The sequence below is a fragment of the Saccopteryx bilineata genome, chromosome 2, assembly GCF_036850765.1.
Source record: "Saccopteryx bilineata isolate mSacBil1 chromosome 2, mSacBil1_pri_phased_curated, whole genome shotgun sequence".
In the NCBI taxonomy this organism is placed as follows: Eukaryota; Metazoa; Chordata; class Mammalia; order Chiroptera; family Emballonuridae; genus Saccopteryx; species Saccopteryx bilineata.
Genome location: NC_089491.1, coordinates 112,238,759 through 112,266,220, shown reverse-complemented (window position 1 = coordinate 112,266,220; position 27,462 = coordinate 112,238,759). Strand labels below are relative to the sequence as shown.

Here is a 27,462-nt window from a genome sequence, read left to right as displayed (position 1 = left end):
TTATGAATGAAAAAATTATTAATATTAGTAGCATTAACTCTTATTGAGACGTCAATTTCTGGCCCTTTTCATTTCTCATCACTTATCCCCAGTTCCTCCTTACCTTTAGGTTTAAAATATGTGCCAATCCAAAAACGCACTGCTTTTATTTTAAGCAACATTTCATTCTGAGTTTCAAAATTAAAGAACTGGATTAAGGATTTATTTCCTACTGGCAATTTATTATTTCTAAATTGTTATACTCCATTTCTTTTACTTTATATTTAAACACAAGATACAAAGCACACTGTATTTTTAAAAATAAACCAATTAAAATTTCTCATGGATAAACACTTATCCTTCAATATGTTCACACTTCAACAAAGATGTTTTCACTTTTCTGAAGTTGTGTAAGTGGTCCTTAATCAGTCGAACTTGTTACAGTAACTTGATTTTTAAACAAGGACATTATATAGCTAAAAATTAACCTGTCAATTTCATCATTTAGTTTTCCTTTTTTTAAATTACTTTTTTAATTTATTCATTTTAGAGAAGAGAGATAGAGAGAGATAGAGAAGGGGGGAGGAGCAGGAAGCATCAACTCCCATATGTGCCTTGGCCCGGCAAGCCCAGGGTTTTGAACCGGCGACCTCAGCATTCCAGGTCCACACTTGATCCACTGCGCCATCACAGGTCAGGCAAGTTTTCACCTATTAAGAGACTTAGTACTTGAAACAAATTACCTAAACTATGAATACATATTTTCCAAACAAAACCCAATTACAATTACCACTAATATAGTGATTAAAAGAAAACTAAATTAGCCTGATTTTTACCCTCTAAGGCAGGGGTTCTCAACCTGTGGGTCGCGACCCCGGCGGGGGTCGAACGACCAAAACACGGGGGTCGCCTAAAACCATCGGAAATACATATTTTATTTAAAAATGTATTGTATAATAAATATGTATTTTCCCATGGCTTTAGGCGACCCCCGTGTTTTGGTCGTTTGACCCCCGCCGGGGTCGCGACCCACAAGTTGAGAACCGCTGCTCTAAGGTTTTTAAAGAATGTATTCTTCTTCTAAGCTATCCATTTATTCTGTACATTTAAAGTAACATCTGGCTTGATTTAAAGTAAAAAATATAAAGGCTAAAAATTTTATTATTTATAAATAAAATGGACTCAAATCTAAATCAAGCCCTGAAACCAAACATTCAAATATATGAATATTAAATAGTTTAATACTTCTGCATGGTATGTTTTCACAGATTCAAAGTTTTATATTTTTAATAATGGGAATAGCTTACAACTCAGATAAACCCACAAATTCTGTCTTACAAGCAGCAGTAACATAAATTCAATTATCTTAAGAGGACTTATACACCAATCAATGTTAATGAACCTATTCATAAAATAATGAAAATATTTCTATCAAGGCTAATGTCCCCTTATTCAAGTTTATGTTATTAAATGAGTAAAAAAGGAAATAGGTAGAAGCCCATTTTTCATAAGTACTACTCTAAACCATTCCATACAATTAAGATATTTTTGTCACAGAAATATTTCAGGGAACCTAGAAAAAATAATGCTATGAAATTTCATAAGTTTACTTTCAGACATTCATGTTAAACTAAAAATTAATTTATAAAGCTGTTTAAGTTGTCTGGTTATTTACCACATTTGAATGACTATATATAAAATGTCAAAAAATGTTTTCAAAAGTTATCACTTTATAGACGATCACATTGGATTTTACCATTTATAGAGAGAAAACTTGGTAGCCAGTGCCTGGCCTAGAGAAAACTGTAAACTGAAAATATGAATTGCCTTGAAAAATGTCTATAGTTAATTCAGTGAAATCTGTAGAACTGTGGAATTCCTTTCTAGTCTTCCAATAACAAATTCCGTTTAGCAGGGTTTGGGTGGGTGCTCACAATTTGAAATTATGCAAATTTACAGGCCACCATGGTCTAAGCACAGAATAGCCAATTCTAAACATCACTACTCTGTTCTTACAAAAAAAGTAGTCATTAAAAAAAAAACCCACCCAAAACATCAACAGTACATTTTATAAAATTAAATGTAAATTTTATTAAGGACCTCCAATTACATTTTTCAAATTTTTTGAATGGAATAGAATCATTTTGGACTGGACAGATGGCATAGATGAACACTGATATCCCTTGAACCACAACTTTATTAGAAAACAATGCCTCTACAAACCACATCACTCTTATATAACAAGACGAAATAGAATCCTACTCCCTCACTTTGGCAAAAGCCATTTCCTACAGGTTTGGGGAAAAATAGTGGTTTTGCTATTTTAAGTTCATTAAAAATGAGATCCTTTCGATTAATTTTTTTTAAGTTCAGCTGTATTCAAATGAGCTGTGGTACAAAAAAAATATTAGCACAGACTCTCTAATCAAAGCAACCAAAATCATTCTGAAAATAAAGAGGAAAAATAAATGGAGGTTTCATGGCATTTTTCCCCCTAGAAACTACTGCAATTGGTTAAGGATTTCCAGTAGTTAATTAAAATGTTAGGAGCAAAATAGATATACTATACAAATTGTATCCATTCACATTCCAAGACCTTAATACTAAATTTTCAAAATGGAAGCTCTATTACTTCTAAAAATGAATCTAATGTTTTATTACAAGCGGAAAGTCTACACTGTTCTCCAATTACAATCCAATTACAATCCACCCTCACTGGCAAAACTTTTAAGTTCAACACAAAAAATTAACAGTAATTAGCCTGAGGTATTTTAAATGTGGCTCTATAGTCTCAAATTTAATGACATCCCACCCCCACCCCCCAAATGGTCTTATTTCTATTTTAGTACCATGATCGATCTCTACAATATGGTCATAACTAAAATACCTAAAAACAATCCTTGGACCTTTTGAAATAGTTGATTACTAATCCACTTCTATTAAAACAAGAGCCACACAGAGAGCACTGCCTGACCAGATCCAGCATCAAGTACTTAACTTTGTTTTGCAGTTTACCAAACTGTGGTAGAATAAAATACTGACTATCATACTTGTGGTGTACATAGGTCCAAATTTTTAAGCTTTTCATAAGATTGAGAAACAATTCATATAATTTAACTTAGTATGCCTAATACATGTGAGGTAGTTAAGTAAACAGTACTACCCATTTTAATACACAGTAGACAGAACACATGGGTAAATAACATACTCATACTTTCAAACAATAAAAATTGGAATTAACCATAGAGGCTTGGGACCCTCTCTTATTCTAACCAAAGAAAATAAAACTTAACTTTTTAAACTTTGTTTTAAAAAATTACATTATTTGTCTTAAGTTTCTTACACTTTCCTAGATGTAGTACACCCCTTCCAAAGTTGGCACAATATTGGGTACAATATTTAATTCAAGCTAGCGCTCTACTTCTGCCTGAATTAGTACAAAATTAAGACATTACCTTGTGAGAACTAAAATTATATTTGACATTTTTATTTTAGGCTGCAAAAACAAAAACAAGCAAGCAAACAAACAACAAAAAACTTCAAATGAACTTGTCAAATGATGAAAATTCATCCTTTCCAGGGAAGCGGAAGGTAGACCCTACCACAAAGAAAAGATGCTTAGTTAATGAAGGTTAAATTTAAAAGTACAGTTAATAAAGCTTAACTTCTGGAAATACTAGGTTTTATTCACTTCTCTGTGGTAATCAATAACCATACTACTGAGTTATGGGTTCTTTATAGTTAACTATGTTACCTAAAATGTAAAAATTCACTAATAATCTTAGTTTAATGGATGTGGTCACACTGGAAATTCTTAACCATAGACTTGTCTTTACAAGTTTGTGTTTGTTTTTTAAATGATGAGTTGTTTTAGTATAGGCACTGCATTTCTACAATATAACAAGGTAATGAAACACAAAGCTAATGCAAGCAAATTTAAACCCACTTAACTACCAGCTGAAAAATTACTTTGGTTCTTCAGGAAAACAATTAGCAAAACAAAAAATCTGTTTCATTCAATAGTTCTGTTTATTTTCATAGCTGCAATCTAATAGTTACACGATAAAAATACCCTAGAAGAACCAAACTATGTAGCAGTGAATAAAAATGTGTGAGAGAATTTATGCATTCAACATACCTGGCAGAAAAACTAAAGTTAAAATGCTAGGTAGAGCAAACTTCTTGTTAAAATATCAATTCCCTTCCTTTAAAAAAAAATTAAGAGTCTACCAAGAAATACAGAATCATAAGGCTGTAAGTAGTAGTTGTGTTTAGGCTATTACAGTGTAGGTTTATCCTCAAGGCCACATACATCTGCTTCACTGCTGCTTGCACTCTGCTGGGTTTTGATCCTTCTGTTAAAGGAAAACAACAAGTCAATCTATCTTTTTCTACCTGCTTCAATTAATTTTTCATTAATAATTAACTACCACAATTATCACATCATCTCACTGTTCAGTCAAAATTTTTGCCAATTTAAAGAATGGATAGAGCAACGATGGCAAATTACTTATTCAAACATTAACAGATCTTGAAAATGCTAAAACCCAGATTTTACATTGTAGAATGAACTCCATAAAATACGACACAGTGAGACATCTTAAACAATTAAATAACCAAGCAATTTGTTAGTCATGGTACCCATTATTTGTTCCTTTTTCTAGATCAGTAACTCAAAAATACTAATTCCATTTGTAATTTAGCTGCAAGGAGTTAATATCTGTTAGATTATTTTTAAACTTACTCTTTTGGGGGTATATTACTGCAGGTTTTTAATTATTTTTTATTTATTCATTTTAGAGGAGAGATAGATAGATACAGACAGACAGACAGATAGAAATAAGGAGGGGGGGGGAGCAGGAAGCATCAACTCCCATATGTGCCTTGACCGGGCAAGCCCAGGGTTTTGAATCGGCAACCTCAGTGTTCCAGGTCGACGCTTGATCCATTGTGCCACCACAGGTCAGGCAGAATATTTTATTTTTAAATATCCTCTCTAACCTGCTCAATTGTTCAAGTATCTTATTGGTACTTTATAGCATTTAGCAAATGAATAAATGTATTAAAGGGAAAACAAAATTTCAAATGAATCCTGATAAAATTACAAGGTATTTTGTGGGAAGATAACAGCCTTTCCTAACCCTGATATGACACATTCCAGGAACAACAGACTGGGACTCAGAAATGAAGAAAGGTGGTTGGAAGAACTTAGCACACAGTCCTGCTCCCCTATTTCCAAGCACCCCTACAGTCAGATGATTTAAAAGCTGACTTTTTGTTTATAAGCTTCCCTTTGAAGGAAAAACCACCTAAAACCAGAAGATGATTTAAAATGCTCCTAAAAAAAAACCCCAGAAAACACCATACATGATAACGTGCCATTAAAACAGAATCCTAGGGCTTCCATAGGCTGAAAACTACGAAAAACACAAAGTCAGACCCAAAAATAAAATTGTGTACTATTGAAATGCCAATAAGGATTAAAAAACAATTGTGTATTTATTAGTCAATGGGCTAGACTTTAATAGACAAAAAACTAAACTTTTTATTTAGATGCATCAATTCTTAGTTAACCTGACTTTACTAGAAAGCAGCACTAATTTTGCTCACCTTTGCATCACTGTCTGCATCATTTTCCTCATCTTCTTCTTCCCCTTCCTATATTAAAGTTCAAAATGCATCCATGAAGTAGGTACACAATAGCAAGGAATGGCTCATAACGTAGGGAGAATTTAATACAAACTACACTATAGATCAACAGAATTTCATGATTACAGTTTGGTGGCACTGCAATTTAATTTAAAAGCTTCTAATATGAAAAATTTCCCAACACAACTTGAGACATCCAGACAACTTTTATTGAAAAGATTTACTGCAGCCAACGTTGAAAAAGTTTACTGCAGCTTTTGACTTCTTCAAAGAGCTGATAACCCTGCAGCAGAACAGAATTATTTGAAATAAAAAAAAAATGTTCTGAGTTTTGGAATTTATTTATTGAAACCTTATTACATACATTGTTTGGCTGTAGTTGCTAAAATCATATTTTTTCCAAAAATGTTTTTATCCCGTATCACAGAATGATTATAGCAAAGGAATACATAAGTCAATTTGCTTCTCAATGTGTTAAACAGAGAATTACTTGTTCATTTGGTAAACATTACCTCATCTGCTTCTTCACCTTCTTCATCATACTGAAAAAGAAAAAGGCCCAAGTTTGATTGTGCTAACAGACTTTCTGAGAACAGCATTATTTTACATCCATCATTGTACCCACTAATGTCTAAAAAGAGCCTGACCGGGCGGTGGAGCAGTGGATAGAGCGTCGAACTGGGACGCGGGGGACCCAGGTTCGAGACCCCGAGGTCGCCAGCTTGAGCGAGGGCTCATCTGGTTTGAGCAAAAGCTCACCAGCTTGAGCCCAAGGTCACTGGCTCAAGCAAGGGGTTACTCGGTCTGCTGAAGGCCTGCGGTCAAAGCATGTAAGAGAAAGCAATCAATGAACAATTAAGGTGTTGCAATGCGCAACGAAAAACTAATGATTGATGCTTCTTATCTCTCCATTCCTGTCTTGTCTGTCCTTGTCTATCCCTCTCTCTCTGACTCTCTGTCTCTGTAAAAAAAAAAAAAAAAAAAAAAATCTGAAAAGAAAAATACTTTGTGCTAAGGTGACCGACTATAAATTAAAACAAAAACAGCTGTAGGAATCACTCAGCTCAGTGCCATCACATAATCCTAGCAGTCTGAAAAACAATTGTGGATAAAGTAGGATCAGACAACTCTTAGTATAAATCTAGCTTGCCTGTATTTATGTGTGGAACACACTGCACAAAAAGTCTATTTAAATTATTGCCATTTAGCAATAAGCACACCCACAAACCTTTAAGGGCAGCCTAATTTTACCTTAATCGTTACTTACTAGTCCTTGGGATAAAATCTCTATGCTTCCTAATATTATCTTAAGCGCTAAGAAGTCCTAGATATGTATGTTTTATTTGGTCAGAGACAAGAGCATAATAGCTTTTATAAAAATAAAAACTATAGCCTGACTAGGCGATGGCACAGTAGATAGAGCATCAGACTGGGATGTGGAAGACCCAAGTTTGAGACCTCAAGGTCATGGGCTTGAGCACAGGCTCATCTGGTTTGAACAAGGCTCACCAGCTTGTTCAAGGGGTTGAGCAAGGGGTCACTCAGTTTGCTGTAGGCCCCTGGTCAAGGCACGAGACAGTAATCAATGAACAACTAAGGTGCTGCAACGAAGATGCTTCTCATCTCCCTTCCTTTCTGTTCCTACTGTCCCTCTCTCTGTCACAAAAAAATAAATAAAATTAAATTAAATTAAATAATAACTACAAAGAAGACCTATGTAAAACAATTTAGAAAAGTTATCTATAAGGACACCAGTAATAATCTTAATTGCATTATTCTGTATTGCTTTCTAAAAATTACATCTATTCATTAACCCTCTCACCAATTCTGACTATCATACCCTCCCCCATATGATTTTACTGAATTCATATTCACTCACATCATCATCATCATCTTCAATAGCTTCTCCAGTAAAGTACAACACTGATCTTGGGATTATACGCTCACGTAAAAAGTGACCAATTTCAAAGTCTGCAGCAAGGATAGCTTCAGCATCATCATCCTGTTTAAGAAAAAAAACAGTATAAAACTTAGTAACTTTGTTATTTAATTTGCACATTCAAGACTCTTAGGTTTATATTATGAAGAAACTCCCAACTTTACTTTTAACTTCCTGTCACTTTTAAATTAGCTTAAGTGTGGTGTGATCAAATAGTCATTTACATGTTTTTAGTAACAAGAAAGTTAAGTCAACAGGCCAGGGTATGTATTCAGAGAAATTTCAGGAAGTAAAAATTAGAACAGGTTATTGCTTATGTTTTTTTTAAACACTTCCACTTCCTTTTTTTTTTTTTTTAATTTATTCATTTTTAGAGAGAGAGGAAAGAGAGAAGGGGGAAGGAGCAGGAAGCATCAACTCCCATATGTGCCTTGACCAGGCAAGCCCCAGGTTTTGAACCAGTGACCTCAGCGTTCCAGGTTGATGCTTTATGCACTGTGCCACCACAGGTCAGGCATTGCTTATGTTTTTACAGCTTAAAAGTAAAGTATAAATCAGCAGCTTGATCACTTCAATTTTCCTTTTAAAATATTAGTTACTGAAAACATCAAGTAGAATAACAGAATCTCAGGCTTTCATAAATACATTCTAGTTTCAATAAGAAAGAAAATGTGGTCTTGAAAACTTGAATCCCACAAAGCAACAACTGCCAAGTCTCAAAAGAAAACCTTTAGCTTTTCCGCATTTTTCGGTAAAAGCACTAAGAGCATTCTGAATGGCATTTTTTCAGATGCATGAAGGTTTTCCCCATGCACTGCAAGCCTGGGAACATAATGCTAGTGGCAACTATCCCAACTTCCCATTCTTGAAAACCAGTCCATCAATTTCAAACAAGTAAACAATCCAATAAATAAGTAACAATTCAGCTTACCAGATCTCCACTCTCAGGAACTGCAAAATTGAGAAGAGAAAACCCAAATAAATAAAAAAATTAAACAAAGCTTATAATAAAACAACCATCAATAATCAAACTAAAACACTACTTACCTTCAGGAGGGGCAAAAAAATTAAAGAAAGAGTCATTGGAAACTGTTTTGGTCACAGTACGAACTGTCCCACGTCCCTTGTGTTTCTGCTTCTTTTTAATGGTTTTCAAAGTGACATTCTTCCCTTTTTTCCAATCTATCTGGCAGCTTCCAAAACAAAGGAAAAAATTTTTCTGTCACAATACATTATTTTTAATTAGAAGGAAAGCTAAGATTTTTCTAAATAAATGATGTTTAATTTCAAATCTTAGAGGACAAAATTGTTTCAAATGCTTTCTGTAGCAGTTTAAAGAGAAAAATTTTATTTTTAAACAATTTTTTTCAATAAATATATTTACAAATTCACAATATAACCAATTTAAATGTACATTTCCTTTGGAAAAATATCTGTAATAGTCCATAAGCAAAGAAGAATTCTAGCAAAGTGGCTAAGTTCTCCGAAAACGTTATCCTCAGATGTTTGGAGGTAAACTGTGTGTGTATGTATGTATGTATCAAGCACACACACTAGGAAATACCAGTATCACAAATCTCAAAAACGATATAACATTGTTAATATAGTAAAATTAAACTTACCCTGTACAACCCATAATTTCTGGTCCATCGAAAGAAAAAGGATCAGAATCATCTGGTTCTGACCTCATCCTATATGTCTTTGTCAACACCTCATTTGTGAAATGTTCATTGGGTTCAAAGTGAAATTCTAAAACAAAGCTCTTTAAAAAAAAAAGTATAAGAACTAATTAAATTCCTACATTAATTTCAATGCTTTATAAAGAAAGCTTAATATTTTAATTTATAAACATAAGATTCTAAGTAATAATGTTTTTCCCATTCTGGGAAATGATCAGCTAAATCCCAATTATGTTAAAAAAAAAAGATGCACAAAATAAACTGAATAAAACTTAGTTCAGCATACATTACTGTTTAGTAACATGTTTATGAAACAGGTGAGGCGTACCTGAATAAACTGACTAAGTTCCCTCTTACTCCCTACATCCTCACAAAGAGGACTTTTAAATCTTAGTCAAGAACAGCAGTAGTCAACCTGGTCCCTACCACCCAATAGTGGGTGTTCCAGCTTTCATGGTTGGCGGTAGCGGAACAACCAAAGTATAAATAAAAAGATAGATTTAACTATAGTAAGTTGTTTTATAAAGATTTATTCTGCCAAACATAGCGAAAATCCAACATAAAGTACTTGGTAAGTAATTATTATTATCTGCTTTAACTTGCTATAACTCTGCTTTATAAATTTTATAAAGTTAAGTTACTTCCCTACTTTATAAATCACCATTACTGTGGAACCAGTGGGTAGAAAATTTTACTACTAACAGAGATACAAAAGTGGGTGGCATGTATAAGAGTTGACTACCCCTGGTCTAGAACATGAGCTTGACAGAGAAAAAGCCCAACCTTATACATGCCAATATAATAATCAATAGCCTATAGTGGCTTTGCCTATACTTTATATACATAATACTACTGATGGTTTTGGGGAGTCGCTGTTGGTTGAACTCTCATAATGGGGGAAGCAAGGGCTCTCTAATGTCTTGTTTTATGTAATTCCCAGACACATGCCTTTTATACAGAATAATGTGTTTCCTTGGTATTATTTTTTTAAATCATCTTTAATGCAGGATTAAGGACAGACTAAATTCTAAAATAGTTAATGGGGAAAAGAATAAATGACGCATTACATTATCCCCATGCAAACACTAACTTCCTACCAACATTAAGTATACCAAGCATCACTTTTCATTCCTTCTCTCCCCCATCTCTACCTAACTCTTGAATGTCATATCTTTTTAGAAAGTTTCATCTATTTATCTTTAAATATCTAATGTTACAAAATTGAAAGTTATTTCAAAGTTTTTTACCATAGGCTGGCCAGCATCTGAGAACTTCACTTTAATATCTTTCAAGTGCTTCAGAATAGGTTCATCATGTTCCTTCAAATTAAAAAACATAAATAAAAATGAGTAATGTGGCATTTTAGGGTAAGTGTTCTGTCACTGGACAATAAATACTTAGATGACTGATATTTTATGGTGAAGTCTTATATAGCAATGACTACATCACTATCCAGCCTGACTGGGCTGAAGAGTATGAAACCAAGTCTCAAATAGGCATGTTTACTTTAAAAAATGTATTCTTTTAAAATACAAATGTGCCCTGGAATAAGTGTTTCAGATTGAAAAGGTCTTTGGGAAAGACAACTGAAACAAGTCTCACACCCTACCTCCACACTAAGCATCGAAGACAGAAGGCAGAGCTATCGGAAAGCACCAGACAATAATGTGCAATTATCAAAGAGATCATTTCATTTTAAAAATGAATCATAATTTATTTGGTTACATTAATCGAAACTGCAATTTTCCCTCTATAGATCACAACTTTTAAAAAGAAAGCAATCATTTAAAAAATGTCAACAATGAAGAGACACTTATATTTCAAAGGTTTACTCTGAGGTAAACTGGTATTTCTACAAATAATATTACCTGAACCATATCACTGAGCAAGTCAACATTCTTAAAAACAGTCAACCAAAATTCAGGAATTCCCTTGGGGTCTTGTTTTTCTTCATCCTTTTTCTCATCTTCAACCTTGGCCTTTTCTTTCAGCTCCTCCTTAATAAAAACAGCATATACTATTGAATACCTAGATTATATCACTTGATAAAATTTTATACATCCCCTTAACTTATATGCAGTGGAAGAAGTACAGAAACCAATAAACCCTTAATCAGTAATTATAACTTTCAGATAATAGTTCTAGTTCAGTTGTGTCAACACTGCTGTTATCCATACCAAACTTTACTTTTATAAATATTGCTATTACCATACTGCTCCCAAGAAGAACCCTAAGACCATGAGCTGTAGAAAGTTTTAGGAAAAAAAATTTTTAATTCATGAAAAAGAGTAACTTTTAAGCATAGTAAACAGGAAAAGCAAAAGAAATATAAACCTTATCCAATGTCTCACTCCTTGATGTTTTAAACCAAAATATTATATTCTCTTAATCAACATTAAAATGGCAATTCTGGAGGAACAGGACATGTAACACAGCACTGGATTCGTCTCTCAGCTCTGCCTTTACTAGTTGTGGGAATGTGCCTTAGAAGCCTTCACTTCTTCACTTGAGAAAAGGTAACAATCCTTTGCATGTTACCATGAAATTCAAAGGAAGAATTTATTTCCAAGGTATAAAATCACTAAATTAAAATGTTGATACCAACCGAAATTTCATCTTCCTCATCTGCTTTCCATTCACATTCTTCTTCTGTAGGTTCATAAATTGCATTAATGATCTCGAATCGCTAAAATGATTAAAAAAAAAAGCTTACATAAAAACACTGACATCTAAGCTAAAAACTAGTTGTCATTAAGAACCCATAGATTTAATTAATGCATACCACAATTTAAATTGCTATTACTGAAAGTTTCCCAAATACATCTAAAAACTATTTTGCTGAGAGGTCTAAAGAAAGTTTGCTTCCAGAAATTTATTACCTTCTCCAGTTTTAGATAAATAAAATGCAGTAGAAAGCATTACCTTATCAAATAAAGGCTGATAGAGAACAGCATACTTTCTTTCAAGATCATGGACTTCTTCATAGAACTTCGCTTCTATATGTGCACATTTAACCTGAAGGTTTTTGAGGGCATTCACGCGTCTTTTAACTACCTTAGGCAAGCTGAAACATTGGAAAACATGTTACATAACATCACAGTAAATATCAATGGAAATTATCATATAAAAATGGAAGCATAAAAGTTAGTGAATGATAAGTTTCCTATTTTAACCAAAAATATACTAACTCAAAGTAATTCAACTTTAAGAGATGTAAATACATGGACCTCTGAACTACAAAAAGTTCAAAAGTAGAAATTTAACCAGGTACAGTAAACCAACAGGAAAATGTAATCAGATTTTCAGATCTTTCATTGTACTGAAGTTCAACTTCTTACCATTGTTGGCATCTCAGCTGTAAAATATAGTCTATCTTACAAAGTTAAAAAGTCAGGGAATGACAATGCTAACTCTAAGTATAACAATGATAACCTGAATTTAACAACAACAACAACAACAAAAAGAGTATCTCACCTCTACCAATTAGTAGTACCAGGGTTTATATCTATACTGGAGAAAAGGACATTACCCTAAACCCGTGGTCGGCAAACTCATTAGTCAACAGAGCCAAATATCAACAGTACAAGGATTGAAATTTCTTTTGAGAGCCAAATTTTTTAAACTTAAACTTTATAGATAGATACATTGTTATTAACTTAATTAGGGTGCTCCTAAGCTGGCCAAAGAGCCGAATGTGGCCCGCTAGCCACAGTTTGCGGACCACTGCCCTAAACCATTATTTTCTATTTTAGTCTCTATTTAATTTGGATTTTAAATCACACTAAATAAGAACATATTCTATCAAAAGAGGACATGGGTTTTTAACTAACAGTTTTATGGAGATATAATTCATACACCATACAATTTACTATGGTGTATAGATTTTTAAAAGGTTATACATACCTAGTTTGTGAGTCACATAAAGAATGCTTATACTTAACGAACCTCTCTACCTCCCAAAATATGTTTACACTAAAAATTTACCTAATTTTAGGAAACTCGTGCAACAGGTTAGAATTTCCTGCCATAAAGAGATTGTTTTAATTCAAGTAATTAACTTACATAACCGCAACCTTAGTTAAGATAATCAGAAGTAAAGTAAATAAATAAAAATATATCAAGGCCCTGGCCAATTGGCCCTGGCCAGTGGTAGAACATCGGCCTGGCATGTGGAAGTCCAAGGTTTGATTCCTGGCCAGGGCACACAGAAGCACCTACTTGCTTCTCCACCCTCCACCCCCCTCTCTCTTCCCCTCTTGCAGCCAAGGCTCCACTAGAGCAAAGTTGGCCAGGTTGCTAAGGATGGCTCTATGGCCTCTGCCTCAGGCGCTAGAATGGCTCAATTGCAGCGGAGCAACACCCCAGATGGGCATAGCATTGCCCCCTGGTGGGCTTGCCGGGTGGATCCGGATTGGGTGCATATGGGAGTCTGTCTGACTGCCTCCCCCGCTTCTCATTTCAGAGGAAAATAAAAAATCAACTTTTTATTTCTTAAATAAAAAGCTTCATGTTGTCAATTGGTGGCTGGCCTCTACCCACACTCTCATTTAAAAAACCAACCCTAGAAACTTTATAACCAAGAAGGAACAACTATTTTAGAGTGTGCACATGTATATGAACATATACCACATGTGTGTATATGTACCCATACACAAGTACACTACAAGCAACTTCTGAGTAAGACTGGGGTTGCTCTAACTGGTAGAGGGTGAGCTGCCACCTGGGGAGGGAACATCCTGGGGTGACCAGAGAGGAGGCAGTGAGGACAGGCTGGAGGAAAGCCTTCTAAGTTCTGTGCTTACCTTGCAACACTCACTGCCTTTCCCTTCACCCTCCACAGAGCCAGTGCTAGTAGGGTTCCTAAGATAACATGAAGTTGATGAAAACTGGACTGGTTCAGAAACCAAAGCATTGATTCCTTCACCTGCTCTAATCCAGGTACAATGGATTACAACCAGGAGGCTGTCTCCTCCCAGAGCAGCGCAGCCTAAACAATTTTTAGAATAGTCAGCAAACCTTGAATCTGAGGTGACTGGAACTCTACTGAGGCTCATCCCATCCCCTCCTCCTTAAACACCACAGGATTGTCACGAACTAAGTCTGATCTTCATTCCTCCCCTCAATACTTGTTACTGGAGTAACTCTCATAGCCCAGTATCCCTAAACTCTAAGTCCAAAATAATTAGACACTTGACAATTTCTATGAAAGACAATAATAGACAATTTCTATGAAAGGCAATAATTAGATAATTTCTATAAAATAATGAAATACTTATCATCTGAAGCAGCTTTATTAAATTAAGAATTTCAACAGAATACAAATATATTTAGAGATGAGTGAAGATATTAATGAGACAAGACCAAGAAATTTAAAATAAGGTAGAAATATATTTTTAAAATACAGTAATAAAAATGACCAACAAACAGACTAAACAGGACAGGTTCAAAAGAGAAAGGCCAGGACTTTGAAAAGCTCTCCAAATAGAAGACAGCAAAGCCATGAGATATGGACGACAAATTTAACAATAGTTGAAAGTCAGAGAGTGAATATCTAAAGTATATAATAAGAATTTCTCAAAGTTAAAGCAATATGAAAATTCTTACTCTAACTCCTGACATGTTAATGGCATTTATGAATATCAAAGACAAATGAAAATTCTAAGACTTCAATGAAGAAAACAAATAACTACAAAAGAAAAATAATCAGAAAATGAAGCTTCAAAAGAAAACACTGTACATATACAAGATGTAATAAAGTAAATTTTTAAGATAACTGAGTTTTAAACTTACACTTTTATAGCCAGTTATTCAGATATGAAAACAAAATAAAAATTGTATGAGGTGTATCAGGCTTCAAAAAGTATGCCACAGGTACTCGGTGTATTCATTAAATATAATGTATAAAATAAATAATTATTTACTGATTTTTAGAGAGAGAAGAAACTGAGAAAGAGAAACATCAACTCATTGTTACACTTATTTATGCCATTATTGGTTGATTCTCTGTATGTGCCCTCACGACGGATGGAACCCACAATCTCAACTGGCTGGATGACGTTAACCAACTGACCTACCTGGCCAGAGCCAAAAATAACTTTTGAGTAAGTTAAAAATTATTCAGGAAAGGTCATCGATCAGGTATAGGTCGGGGGTCGGGAACCTATGACTCGCGAGCCAGATGTGGCTCTTTGATGATGGCTTCATCAGGCTCTCAGACAAATCTTTAATAAAAAAAAATGTTAAAAATATAAAACATTCTCATGTATTACAATCCATTCATTTCCTACCACTCATGTTCATGGTTGCAGGTGCCTGGAGCCAATCATAGCTGTCCTCCAGACAACACCAAATTTTTATTGGATAATGCATAACGTACACAGGTCATTGTAAGGTCAGGAAGTAAACTTCCCTCCTTTTAATCAAGTAGTCAGCTAGATAATTGCAGAAACCCTTTTGACAAAGAAGATGGCTAAAAGAAAAAAAGATGAGGAGTATTGTACTTTTCAGCAGGAATGAACAGAGGAATTCGCTTTTGTGTAGAGAGCAGGTTCTGCAGTGTCTAATATGCAATGATAAAAGTGCATCGATGAAACGGTCAAATATAAAGCGGCACTTTGATACACATAATACTACATTTGCATCGAAATATCCAGCAGGGGACAGAAGGAAGAAAGCATATCAAGAGCTACTGTGCAGAGTGCAAGCTAATCAGCAGCAACTCCGTGTTTGGACCTAACAAGGTGACTGGAATTCGGCTAGCTTTGCTGGTGCTTTAGCAATTGTGAGAAACGGAAAGCCATTCACAGATGGGGAGTATGCTAAAGCATTCATGCTTGATGTTGCCAATGAATTTTTTGACTTTTCGAATAAAGACAAGATAATCAAATGAATAAAAGACATGCCTCTGTTGGCAAGAACTGTTCACAATCGTACCATCATGATGGCAAATCAAATTGAGGCAACACAAGTGAAGGACATAAATGCAGCACCATTCTTTTCTCTCGCTTTTGATGAGTCAACAGACGTAAGCCATTTATTCCAGTTCTGCGTGATTGCAAGGCATGCTGTTGGTGACACACTACGTGAGGAAAGTCTTGCTGTTTTGCCTATGAAAGAGACAAGAGGGGAGGATTTATTCAAGTCTTTCACTGAGTTCGCTAAAGAAAAAAATCTACCGATGGATAAACTTATTTTGGTGTGGACTGATGGTGCTCTGTGCATGGTGGGGAAAAACAGGATTCGTAGCGCTGCTTCGTGAACATGAAATGAGACCAATCCTAAGTTTTCATTGCATCCTACATCAGGAGGCGCTTTGTGCTCAGATGTGTGGCGAGCAGCTTGGTGAGGTGATGTCAGTGGTCATTCGGAAGGTCAACTTTATTGTTGCCCGAGCTTTAAATGATTGCCAGTTAAAAATACTGCTGGATGAAGTTGGGAATAATTATCCTGGTCTGCTTCTGCACAGCAATGTGCATTGGTTGTCAAGAGGGAAGGTGCTCTGCTGTTTCGCGGCTTGTTGAGCAAAATTCAGACTTTTCTTGAAATGAAAAATATCGAGCTTCCTGAGTTAGCTAACACTGAGTGGTTCCTGAAGTTCTACTATCGCGTGGACATGATTGAAATCTGAACCAGCTCAATGTAAAAATGCAAGGCATTGGAAATACGGTCTTATCCCTTCAACAAGCAGTGTTTGCATTTGAAAACAAGCTGGAACTCTTCATCACTGACATTGAAACAGGTTGTTTACTACACTTTGAAAAACTGGGAGAGTTTAAAGATGCATGCACAGCAAGTGACTCTGCTCAACATCTTGATCTCCAGCAGCTAGTGGGCTTCACATCTAATTTTCTGCAGTCATTCAAAGTGCGTTTTGGAGAATTTCATGAGTGCACTTGTCTTTTTAAGTTCATCACCCATCCACATGAGTGTGCAGTGGACAGCGCCGACCTGAGTTACATCCCCAGTGTCTCTGTCAAGAGATTTTGAGCTACAAGCTGCTGACCTGAAGGCCTCAGACATGTGGATGAATAAGTTCAAGTCACTGAATGAAGATTTGGAAAGACTTGCACAACAGCATTCAGAGTTGGCAGTGGGGAGAAATGAAAAAACCTCAACCCGCAGACCAGCCGATTGTCAAAACTTGGAACGCACTTCCCGTCACATACCACACACTGCAGTGTGTAAGTATTGCTGTACTGACAATGTTTGGCTCTACGTATGCATGTGAGCAGCCTTTCTCACATCTAAAGAACGTTAAGACCAACCTACGATCACGATCACGTTTAATGGATGGAAGTCTCAACGCCTGCATGAAGCTTAACCTCACCACGTATCAACCAGACTACAAAGCCATCAGCTAAACCATGCAGCACCAGAAGTTGCATTAATGGTAAGTACTTTATTCATCATTGGTTAGCAACAGTATAACAACGTTATTAAAAAGAATTCAGAGACTTATTGTACTTTAAAAGTGTTGGTCTTACATAAAATGCACACATTTACTTGTATTTAGTGTTAAAGATATTGTATGGCTCTCACAGAATTACATTTTAAAATATGTGGTGTTCATGGCTCTCTCAGCCAAAAAGGTTAGCGACCCCTGGTGTAGGTAGTTAAATACCTTGGTAAATTTTATCATTGCCTTGAAAGAAAGAGACAAACAACAAGAGAAGTTATTTATAAATATAGATATTGGTAAATTTAAAAAATCAGCAAGGGTAAATAAACTTTGGTCTTAGGTAATGAGCCACTTTACCTTAATAATGACAGAAAAAAGAATGCATTTATTTTGAAACCAGATGTCAACTCGATCTATTCAATAGAAAGCAGAAAAGGAGAACCAAATATAATAAATTTAAAAATAAGAAATATGGTAGCAATTTAGTCCAAAAACATTACCATTTTATCACTTTAAAGAAATAAAGAGTTGTGGCCCTGGCCGGTTGGCTCAGTGGTAGAGTGTCAGCCTGGCGTGCACAAGTCCCGGGTTCGATTCCCTGCCAGGGCACACAGGAGAAGTGCCCATCTGCTTCTCCACCCCTCCTCCTCTCCTTCCTCTCTGTCTCTCTCTTCCCCTCCCGCAGTGAGGCTCCATAGGAGCAAGGATGGCCTGGGCGCTGGGGATGGCTCCTTGGCCTCTGCCCCAGGCGCTAGAGTGGCTCTGGTCGTGACATAGCGACACCCCAGAGGGGCAGAGCATCGCCCCCTGGTGGGCAGAGCGTCTGTGCCAGGTGGATCCCGGTCAGGCGCATGTGGGAGTCTGTCTGACTGTCTATCCCCGTTTCCAGCTTCGGAAAAATACAAAAAAAAAAAACCCCCAAAAACAAAAAACCAAACAAACAAAAAAAGAAATAAAGAGTTGTAATCAAAGAACCAAACATTCACATAAGAGTAAGATACAAGGATGAAAAAATACATGACAGGTAAAGAACACCCCAAAGAAAGCCATCTTAATATCAGACAAGACAATTTATGACACAAGCCAAAACTGATGGATTTACAGGGATAGACAGATAAATTAAGTATAGAGTGTTAACACATCCTTCCCAGACACTGTTAGATGAAGCAGACAATAATGAGAAGGAGAACCCGAACAACATAATGAATAAGCTTGGGCTATTAAATTTCAGCATATAGATCTTAACACTGAACATTCACAAAACATTTATAAACACAGAATGTTAAGCCACAAAGACAAAATTAATCTTTTTATAAAAATCAAATGAACTAAGTATTCAATTAAGAAAGTGAAAAGAGGTATTGGAAAATTGGAAATAAAAATGAAATAACATTAAAGCCAGAGAAAGAGCAGCAATTAACAACAACAAAAAAATATGCAAATAAAAAATCAAAAGCTGGTTCTAAAAAACATTTATTAAAATTGAGACAACTGGCAAAACTAATAAACATGCAAAACACAGAATACAAAGAGAAAATGATCAGATTTAAAAAAATACCATGAATCATAATCAATTTGAAGCCCAGTAAAATGCATACATTTTTATCTACTGATGAGGAGAGATCTTATTTATGCATTCATTGGTTGATTCTTCTATGTGACCTGACTGGAAATTAAACCTGCAACCTTCACTCATCGGGAAAACCCTCTAACCAATTAGGCTACCAGGTTAGGGTCAAAATGTATACATACATTTTTAGAAGAATATAAACTTTGAGCCTGACAAGGCGGTGGGGTGCAGTGGATAGAGTGTCAGACTGGGACACAGAGGTTCGAAACCCCAAGGTTGCCGGGTTGAGTGTGGGCTCATTCAGCTTGAGCACAGCTCACCACCTTGAGTGAGGGGTCTCTGGATTGAGCAAGGGGTCACTCGCTCTGCTGTAGCCCCCCTCCCACCCCGTCAAAGCACGTATGAAAAAGCAATCACTGAGCAACAAAGGAGCTGCAACGAAGAATTGATGCTTCTTATCTCTCCCCCTTCCTGTCTGTACATCTCTCTGTAGCAAAAAAATAAAGAAAAAAATAAAAGAATATACACTTTGAAACTGGACAAGAGAACTTGAAGAGGCCAATTAATAGGTTAAAAAAAAAAAAAAAAGAGGAAAAATTCCCCAGGACTACTTCTTCTCAATTTTTAGAAGAGTTCTACTGACTGTTCAAGAAACAGTTCTTACCTTACACAAGTCATTCCAGAAAGTAAAAGCAGCCGTGTTCATTTCATTAGGCAATTAAAGTCCTGACTCGAGTCATCCAGGGGATAGAATTACCACCCCTGAAAGCTTTTAATTGTATATACATACATGCACACATGAATACATATGCTCATTTCACTAGTAAGGATCCAGAGTAAGACATTAACTACCCAACTCAATGGCGTAACACATCATGATTAAGCTTATTCCAAGAATGCAAGGTTAGTTTGATATCTAACCTATGTATTTCCCAAAATATACATTTAATATGTAGTTAATAGATTCAAAAAAAGTCAGTAGACCATGTAAATTGACATAGAAAGAAACGGTCATAAAAAATCATAAAGACAAATTTAATGGATATTTTATATTCGTTCTTGGTGAAGATGGAAATATGACAAAGATGCCCATTTTAACTAACGTTTACCATAATACATAAGCCCTGGCCACTGTTATAAAGAAAAAAAAAAAAACATGCAGTATAGTGTAGTGTGGAAGATTAGAGCTAGATTAGAGCTAAAATTGCCATTATTTGCAGATAAGACCTTTTGCCCATGGGATAAAATATACAACAAATTACTGAAAGTGTACACGATTTCTAGATTCAAAATGAACTTAAAAAAAATTCAATAGCCTTCCTCTATATCAAGAACAACCAACCGCAAAATATATTAAAAAATTAAGATACTATTCACAACAGCAACACAACTAAAGTATTCAGGTATTAACTGAAATTAATTTCAGAAACTCTGAAATTAAAGACACAGAATACAGCCTGACCAGGCGGTGGCGCAGTAGATAGAGCGTCGGACTGGGATGCGGAAGGATCCAGGTTCGAGACCCCAAGGTCCCCAGCTTGAGCGCGGGCTCATCTGGTTTGAGCAAAAAGCTCACTGGCTTGGACCCAAGGTCGCAGGGCTCCAGCAAGGGGTTACTCGGTCTGCTGAAGGCCCACGGTCAAGGCACATGTGAGAAGGCAATCAATGAACAACTAAGAAGTCGCAATGCGCAACGAGAAACTAATGATTGATGCTTCTCATCTCTCTCCGTTCCTGTCTGTCTGTCCCTGTCTATCTCTGCCTCTGTTAAAAAAAAAAAAAGACACAGAATACAATCTGTATAAATATAAGCATATGAATGAAACAATTTAATATTAAAAAGATGTAATTCTCTAACATGTTCATATCTATCTGTTTATTCAATGCAATCACTATTAAATCTTAGTTTATTTTTTTTGAAAGAACCCCAAATAAACTATCAACCATACGTAACAATAAAGGTCTACAGATGGTTACTGGGCAGTGGGGGGAGGGGGGGAGGTAAGGGGTAGTAGAAGAACACAACCTACCTTACCAGATATGAAAACATACTATATAAAGCCATAGTAATTAAGAGTGACAATGACAAAAGAAACAACAAAAAAAAAAGATCAGTGAAACAGCAGAGTTCTGCTCAAAGATAACAGAAGTGTTTATAAGAAAGTGATACACAATTAAAATGGTACCACAAATAAATGAAGGAAAATGAACTGTTTAAAGTGTTATAAAAACTAGCTCACGAATAAACAAAGAAAAGGGAGAGAGGGAAGGAGGGAAGAACTGGATGACTATACACACCAAATACAAAGGTGTACTCTAGAGATGAAAGACCTAAAGGTAAAAGGTAAAGCCAGTCAAAAGAAAACAGAAAGGAACTAGGAAGGACTTGACTTCAAAAGAACCACAGGTTAAAAAATATAACAATCATAAAAAGTAATTTCTGTTTAATGGAGGATGCTGTGTGTAAATAAAAACTACAATAGATTCACCAAGTCTAAAACTGATAAGAGATTAATACCGAGAATACATTAAAAACTCTTGTAAAACAAGAAAAAGACAGTAAACCCCAATAGGAAGAAGGACAAAGGATACAAATGAGCAAATCTAAAAGCCTCACCATCATGAAGAGAAACCCATTAGAAATTAGAAAATACAAATAAAATAAGCCTGCACTCCTTCAATTGGTAAAAATAAAAAAACTATAAAGCTGAATGAAACAAGAAAGCAAGCCAAAAGTACTTTTAAGTCTTGCAAATCCTGTAACTAGCAATCCCACTGATAAGTATGTATCACAAAGAAATTCTTACATAGTTACTTAAAATGACATGTACAAGGATGACCACTACAATGGACTTGGCGTTGATTGGGCTTTTAGGCAATCTAGGTATCCATGAAAGAAAAAGCATACAATAAAACATGGTGGACAAACATCATGGAGAACTAACCAACATTTAAAGGCTAGAAACTACTAGGAGATACATCTCTAGATAGCAACAAGGATGGATCTTAAAATAATAAAGCCATGTAAAAAAATTACAAGTAGAATGGGATATTTGGGCTATTATAAATGGTATACATCACCAATGAAATAGAACTGTTAATTCTTCTAATTAACAGTTCTAATTCTTCTGTGCATTTCTAACAAACCTCTATAAACAAATTTTAGAACTGATGAAGATCAGTGTACGTACTTCCTGTGGAGATGAAAATAAACTTTAAAAGACCAACTCTAAATTGATGGCACTTGGCAAAACCTTAAACTCCAGATAATCCTATACTAGATATTAATAAACATTAGCTTTCCACTGTTACATTCGTAAGTCCCAGATGGTCTTAAAAATAGATACACCTGAAATGTCGATTACAGAAAGAGAAATAAGGACGATGAAAAAGATTGTACCTTTCCATGCTTCCTGGTGGTGTTTCTATCAGACCATCAAGTCTTTCTTGGAGGGCTGCAAGAATCTGAGGATTTTGCATCATCTGAACAGTCAGCTGACGCGCTTAAAAAAAAAAAAGGAGCATCGAAAAGAAGGATCTTATGAAATGTATCATGCTATTTTAATAGGACAATCCAATCATGAGGTTTCCCTGTCTAGTCCGTAAATCTGTGGTATGAGTAGAGACGAGCAGCAAGGTAAAGAAAATTCACTTTAGGAAACCCAATGTGCAGAGAGAAGTTCAGATTCCTAATGATCTCTAATGCCATTTCTCAAGATCATTTTAACACGTAACATCAACAGTATCCTCTCTTCCTACTATCTTGCATTTCACCCATCTTGTGTTATGGGAAGCTCAAAGTTTCATTCAGATGCCTATTTATGACTTGATAATCCTCCAAAGGCAGACAACACATATCAAAATACTGCAAATATAGTGATAGTTTCAAGCCAGGGAAAAGAGTGAAATGAGTGACCTGAATGTTTATTTGATGTTTGTTTGCCTAATGTGCGAAGTTAACAGATGAAGACAGTCAAAGGTTATAACTAGTCAAACAACATCTGGTTATCTGAAAATTATACTTAATCTAAAAGTTAGATTTATGCAAAAAATATTTGCTATCTTATCTTTTGTCAATAGACATTACCCAAATTTGCCATTTAATTTTTCTAATTATGTTTTAAAGTTCAATTTACTTCTAATATTAATATTAATATTGGCCACTAAGGACACAGTCTGTTATCTTTAAGAAAATATTGCAAGATGAAAGCAAAAACCAGAAGTTTAATAGTCTTTTAACGGTTAATCTCATTCTGGCATATAAAGTTGAGTCATCTGGTACCTTAATATCCTTGGCCCATATCTATAGGACGTCACCTAAAGCAATATAAATCTCCATCACCAACCTCTTTTAATGTCTTCTTTTTGTTGTTTTGTTAGACTGGCTTAAAAAAGACATGCAGGCACACATATTACATGTTGCCTACACATTAAATACGAACTATTTTCAAGTAAGTCTAAAACAGTGGTATTTGTTTAGATCAGGGGTAGTCAACCCTTTTATACCTACTGCCCACTTTTGTATCTCTGTTAGTAGTAAAATTTCTAACTGCCCACCGGTTCCACAGTAATGGTGATTTATAAAGTAGGGAAGTAACTTTACTTTATAAAATTTATAAAGCAGAGTTACAGCAAGTTAAAGCAGATAATAATAATTACTTTCCAAGTACTTTATGTCGGATTTTCACTAAGTTTGGCAGAATAAATCTTTATAAAACAACTTACTATAGTTAAATCTATCTTTGTATTTATACTTTGGTTGCTCCGCTACCACCCACCATGAAAGCTAGAATGCCCACTAGTGGGCGGTAGGGACCAGGTTGACTACCACTGATTTAGAAGTACCATCAAAAACAAAATTCCCACCACCACCTCTAACACTTCTGAATTCAAAGAAAACTCATGGGTAGCTAAACTGTATGACACAGCTATGCCATGTACACACAGGGGTCATTTCAATTCTGAGGGGTCACTATATACCTGTATTTTTCCTCCCTTACTATCATTCCATTCCCATCTCCCTCTCCTCCACCCCCCAGAAAACACACACTCACACACACACAGTTACTGAACTGAGGTATGAGCCAGTGAATAAAGTAGACAAAGATCAAAGAGAACAGTATTTATTACTACTCTCTAGAAGACATGTGCCAGTAATCACTGGATCCTGAAAAAGTTTAAAATAATACCTTTGATTTTTGCTTCTTCAGAAGTTTCTTCTTCTTCTACTTCTTCAACATCATCCAAATCTTGATCAAGTTCAGACTGTTCTTTGCTATAATATCATAGTATCACACCAAGGTTCAAATGTACCAAATTACCAAAAATAAGAAAAAATATATAGAAAAACTTCAATTCATTTTCTAGGTTACTATGCCCTTTCCAAAATATAAAACAGGAAATCCAAAAGGTTATTCAGTTTTCTAACTTCATATGTAAGCAAGTATATACTTAAATTTCATTTAAAAGCATGTGCTCAAGTTTATACTTCAAATTTTAAAATGTGGTTTAATCGAACGGTTCAGAGAATGTGCTGTCAGGAAGTATGTGCTTTCTACCCAATATTATTGATTTCTCTTAGTAACAGCACCCTAATTTTATATGAGATGGCAATTCAGAAAGCTAAAAAGATCTATATTCTCCAGCCCACCTTTTAGCTAGCTGTGGCTATGTGACTGTGTTTTGGCAGAGAGAGAAAAAGTAGTAGTATAGAACTTTGAGGAAGCTTCCTTTACAGCAGGGGTCTCCAAACTTTTTACACAGGGGGCCAGTTCACTGTCCCTCAGACCATTGGAGGGCTGCCAAATACAGTGGTCCTCTCACTGACCACCAATGAAAGAGGTGCCCCTTCCAGAAGTGCAGTGGGGGCTGGATAAATGGCCTCAGGGGGCCGCATTGCGGGCCGTAGTTTGGGGACGCCTGCTTTACAGGATGGTAGTAAGCAGCTGAGAGGCCTTTGTGACCTTGCTTCCTCCCTAGAATATAAAGGTGATGGCTAGAACCCCATTGGAACATGAGGCAACCTAGAGAATGGAGTCACCAGCTGAGGATGAAGGAGTTGGGAAAAACAGGATCCTGAATCCCCAATCGCTATGAAGCAATCACATCAGTCTGTACTCACTATCTTTGTGGACTTCCCTTTTTTTTCTTTACTCCACAGTGGAAATGGAGAGGAACAGTAAAAGTTAAGGAGAAGGCCTGAGGCTACTTCATGCTTAAACAAAACCAGGAGCTGGTACCATTGAAAGAAAAGGTAAAAAGTAGTAAAACAATATTCTTTCCATTTATCTTAAAAACCTAGTTTTTGAACATGAGATTATAATCAGCATTAAAAAGACAAATAATATCTAAGTCAATACAGAGATCATTCCTTTTGTGATTTTACATATTAATATTTGGTTAAGAGATTTAGTTGCTTTACATGTTTAGAAACATCTGAAAAATTTTCTTATAGAAACAAGTACAGAAAAGGTCAACTGTATTCTGCTAGCAAAATTTATGTTCCTGTCAACTAAGGAAAAAAATTAAGCCTTCTCATCAAAAACAAAATAATCATTTCTCAAATATCTTAGTATAAACGTAAGCATACTTAGAATTAAGAGCAATTAAAGGCAACAACTCTTCCTCCAATGTCATTTCATTCTACCATTTATTAAACATCTAAATCTTAAAGCTTCAAAACAGGAGTCCACAAACTATGTCACATGGCCCAATTCAGCCAACTCCTATTTTTATAAATAAAGTTCTATTTGAACACAGCCATGTTAATTCATTTATGTACTGTCTGACTGCTTTCACACTACAACAGCAGAGCTGAGTAGTTGCAAAAGACAACATGGCCCAAAATGCCTAAAATATTTAAGATCAGGTTTTTTAACAGAGAAAGTTCACTAACTTCTGCTTTAAAGAACAAGAATGCTCTCTTCCTTTCCCCCTCTGAAGGTTCAGACACCCAAAATTAAATAATGAAAGAGGAAATCAATTTATTCATTTCCCCCCAAAATTTAAAACAAAATGAAGATTAATGTGGAAGATTGCACATACTCACCTGATCTCAATTCTTCCATAATCCCCCAAAAAAATCATTATAAAGAGGTTTTAAATAGATACACACAAGGACAAGGAGACAAGAGCAACAACTTAACTGAGAACTGAAATCTAAGCAGTGGAGAAAGCTGAGAACCAGCTCAGAGACTCTTAGAAAGAACAGTTAGTGTGGACAGAATAGGGAGGACAAAGCCAAACCTGTTAAGTACTTAAATCCTTAGGTCTTCTCCCCCTCACTGTAGCAGTATGGTAGTTTCTATTCTGGAAAGGGTAAAACTGAGAAGCTGGACTAGAGGGTCACAGATAATTACAAGTACCTAAGATATGACAATATACAATAGAATACTGAATAGAGAGACCTCTCCCTAGCTGTGTTTTCCCGATTTGACTCCCAGAACACCCATTCTTAACTTAGGTTTATCTCACCAGCCCAAGAAGGAAAAATATCATTCTGACATTAGAGATTCTCATGACAAATGTCCACCACACGACCTTACATTAAAAATCAAAGATATATACAATCTGAAGAAAAACCAGAGAATGACCTTACATTAAAAATCCCAAATTGACAAGCATCACCCTTCCCAGGAATCAAAATTTCCATTCAACCTTTTTTTTTTAAAAGCACCATTCAACTTGCCTGTCCCCACCCTACCCCAACCTTAATGAGCTGTCAACCAAGTACTGCCTTCTTTTGGGGAAAGCATCTTACATTGAGACCAAAACAAACAAGAAAAATTTAAGAGTAAATAAGACTACACAGAAGAACAAGAGCTATAAAAACAGGGAGATCAAAGGAGCTCTTTAAAAGCTAAAAAAGAAATTTAGAAACTCAATACAAGAATTTAAAGATAAAGTTTCAGCCTTGCATAGAAAGAGCAACAAGATGGGAAAATTGTACAAAAGCTAATTAGAAGAATCAGTCCAATGTACAAAAACCAGGAGATCCAGAAAGAGAAAACAGAAACCAAGATAATCAAAATAAGAATATTCCCCAGCACAAAAAGGCATCAAGTTGCCAAATTAAAAGGGGCCATCACCAAATGCTAACAAAAGAGATCAATCAATCAATAAAAACAGACCCCCACAATGTAAAAATTTCTGAACTCCGAAGCCAGACTAGCTTCTGGAAATAAAGACATATGTGTATATTTTTTTAAAAAGTCATATACACATGGTCAAGAATTATAATGACTTTGAA

General features: G+C 35.5%; 1 protein-coding gene across 5 annotated transcripts in view; it reads right to left on the bottom strand.

Moving 5' to 3' along the window:
- Nucleotides 1-2,160: 2,160 nt before the first annotated feature.
- NAP1L1 (nucleosome assembly protein 1 like 1) overlaps nucleotides 2,161-27,462 on the bottom strand; it is a 37,259-nt gene continuing 11,957 nt past the window's right edge. The window contains exons 3-16 of one of the 5 annotated variants that reach the window (XM_066257612.1): nucleotides 24,404-24,489; nucleotides 22,615-22,717; nucleotides 12,169-12,310; nucleotides 11,852-11,932; nucleotides 11,115-11,243; nucleotides 10,494-10,565; nucleotides 9,190-9,329; nucleotides 8,615-8,760; nucleotides 8,499-8,518; nucleotides 7,508-7,630; nucleotides 6,141-6,170; nucleotides 5,590-5,637; nucleotides 4,263-4,334; nucleotides 2,161-3,577 (exon numbers count right to left, since the gene is read on the bottom strand). In XM_066257612.1, the coding sequence (XP_066113709.1) occupies nucleotides 4,299-4,334; nucleotides 5,590-5,637; nucleotides 6,141-6,170; nucleotides 7,508-7,630; nucleotides 8,499-8,518; nucleotides 8,615-8,760; nucleotides 9,190-9,329; nucleotides 10,494-10,565; nucleotides 11,115-11,243; nucleotides 11,852-11,932; nucleotides 12,169-12,310; nucleotides 22,615-22,717; nucleotides 24,404-24,489 (1,156 nt within the window). In that variant the 3' untranslated portion in view covers nucleotides 2,161-3,577; nucleotides 4,263-4,298. Of the gene's footprint in view, nucleotides 3,578-3,985; nucleotides 4,335-5,589; nucleotides 5,638-6,140; nucleotides 6,171-7,507; nucleotides 7,631-8,498; nucleotides 8,519-8,614; nucleotides 8,761-9,189; nucleotides 9,330-10,493; nucleotides 10,566-11,114; nucleotides 11,244-11,851; nucleotides 11,933-12,168; nucleotides 12,311-22,614; nucleotides 22,718-24,403; nucleotides 24,490-27,462 lie in introns of those variants that run through there. The other 4 variants (XM_066257613.1, XM_066257611.1, XM_066257614.1 and 1 more) reach the window with 4 other exon arrangements.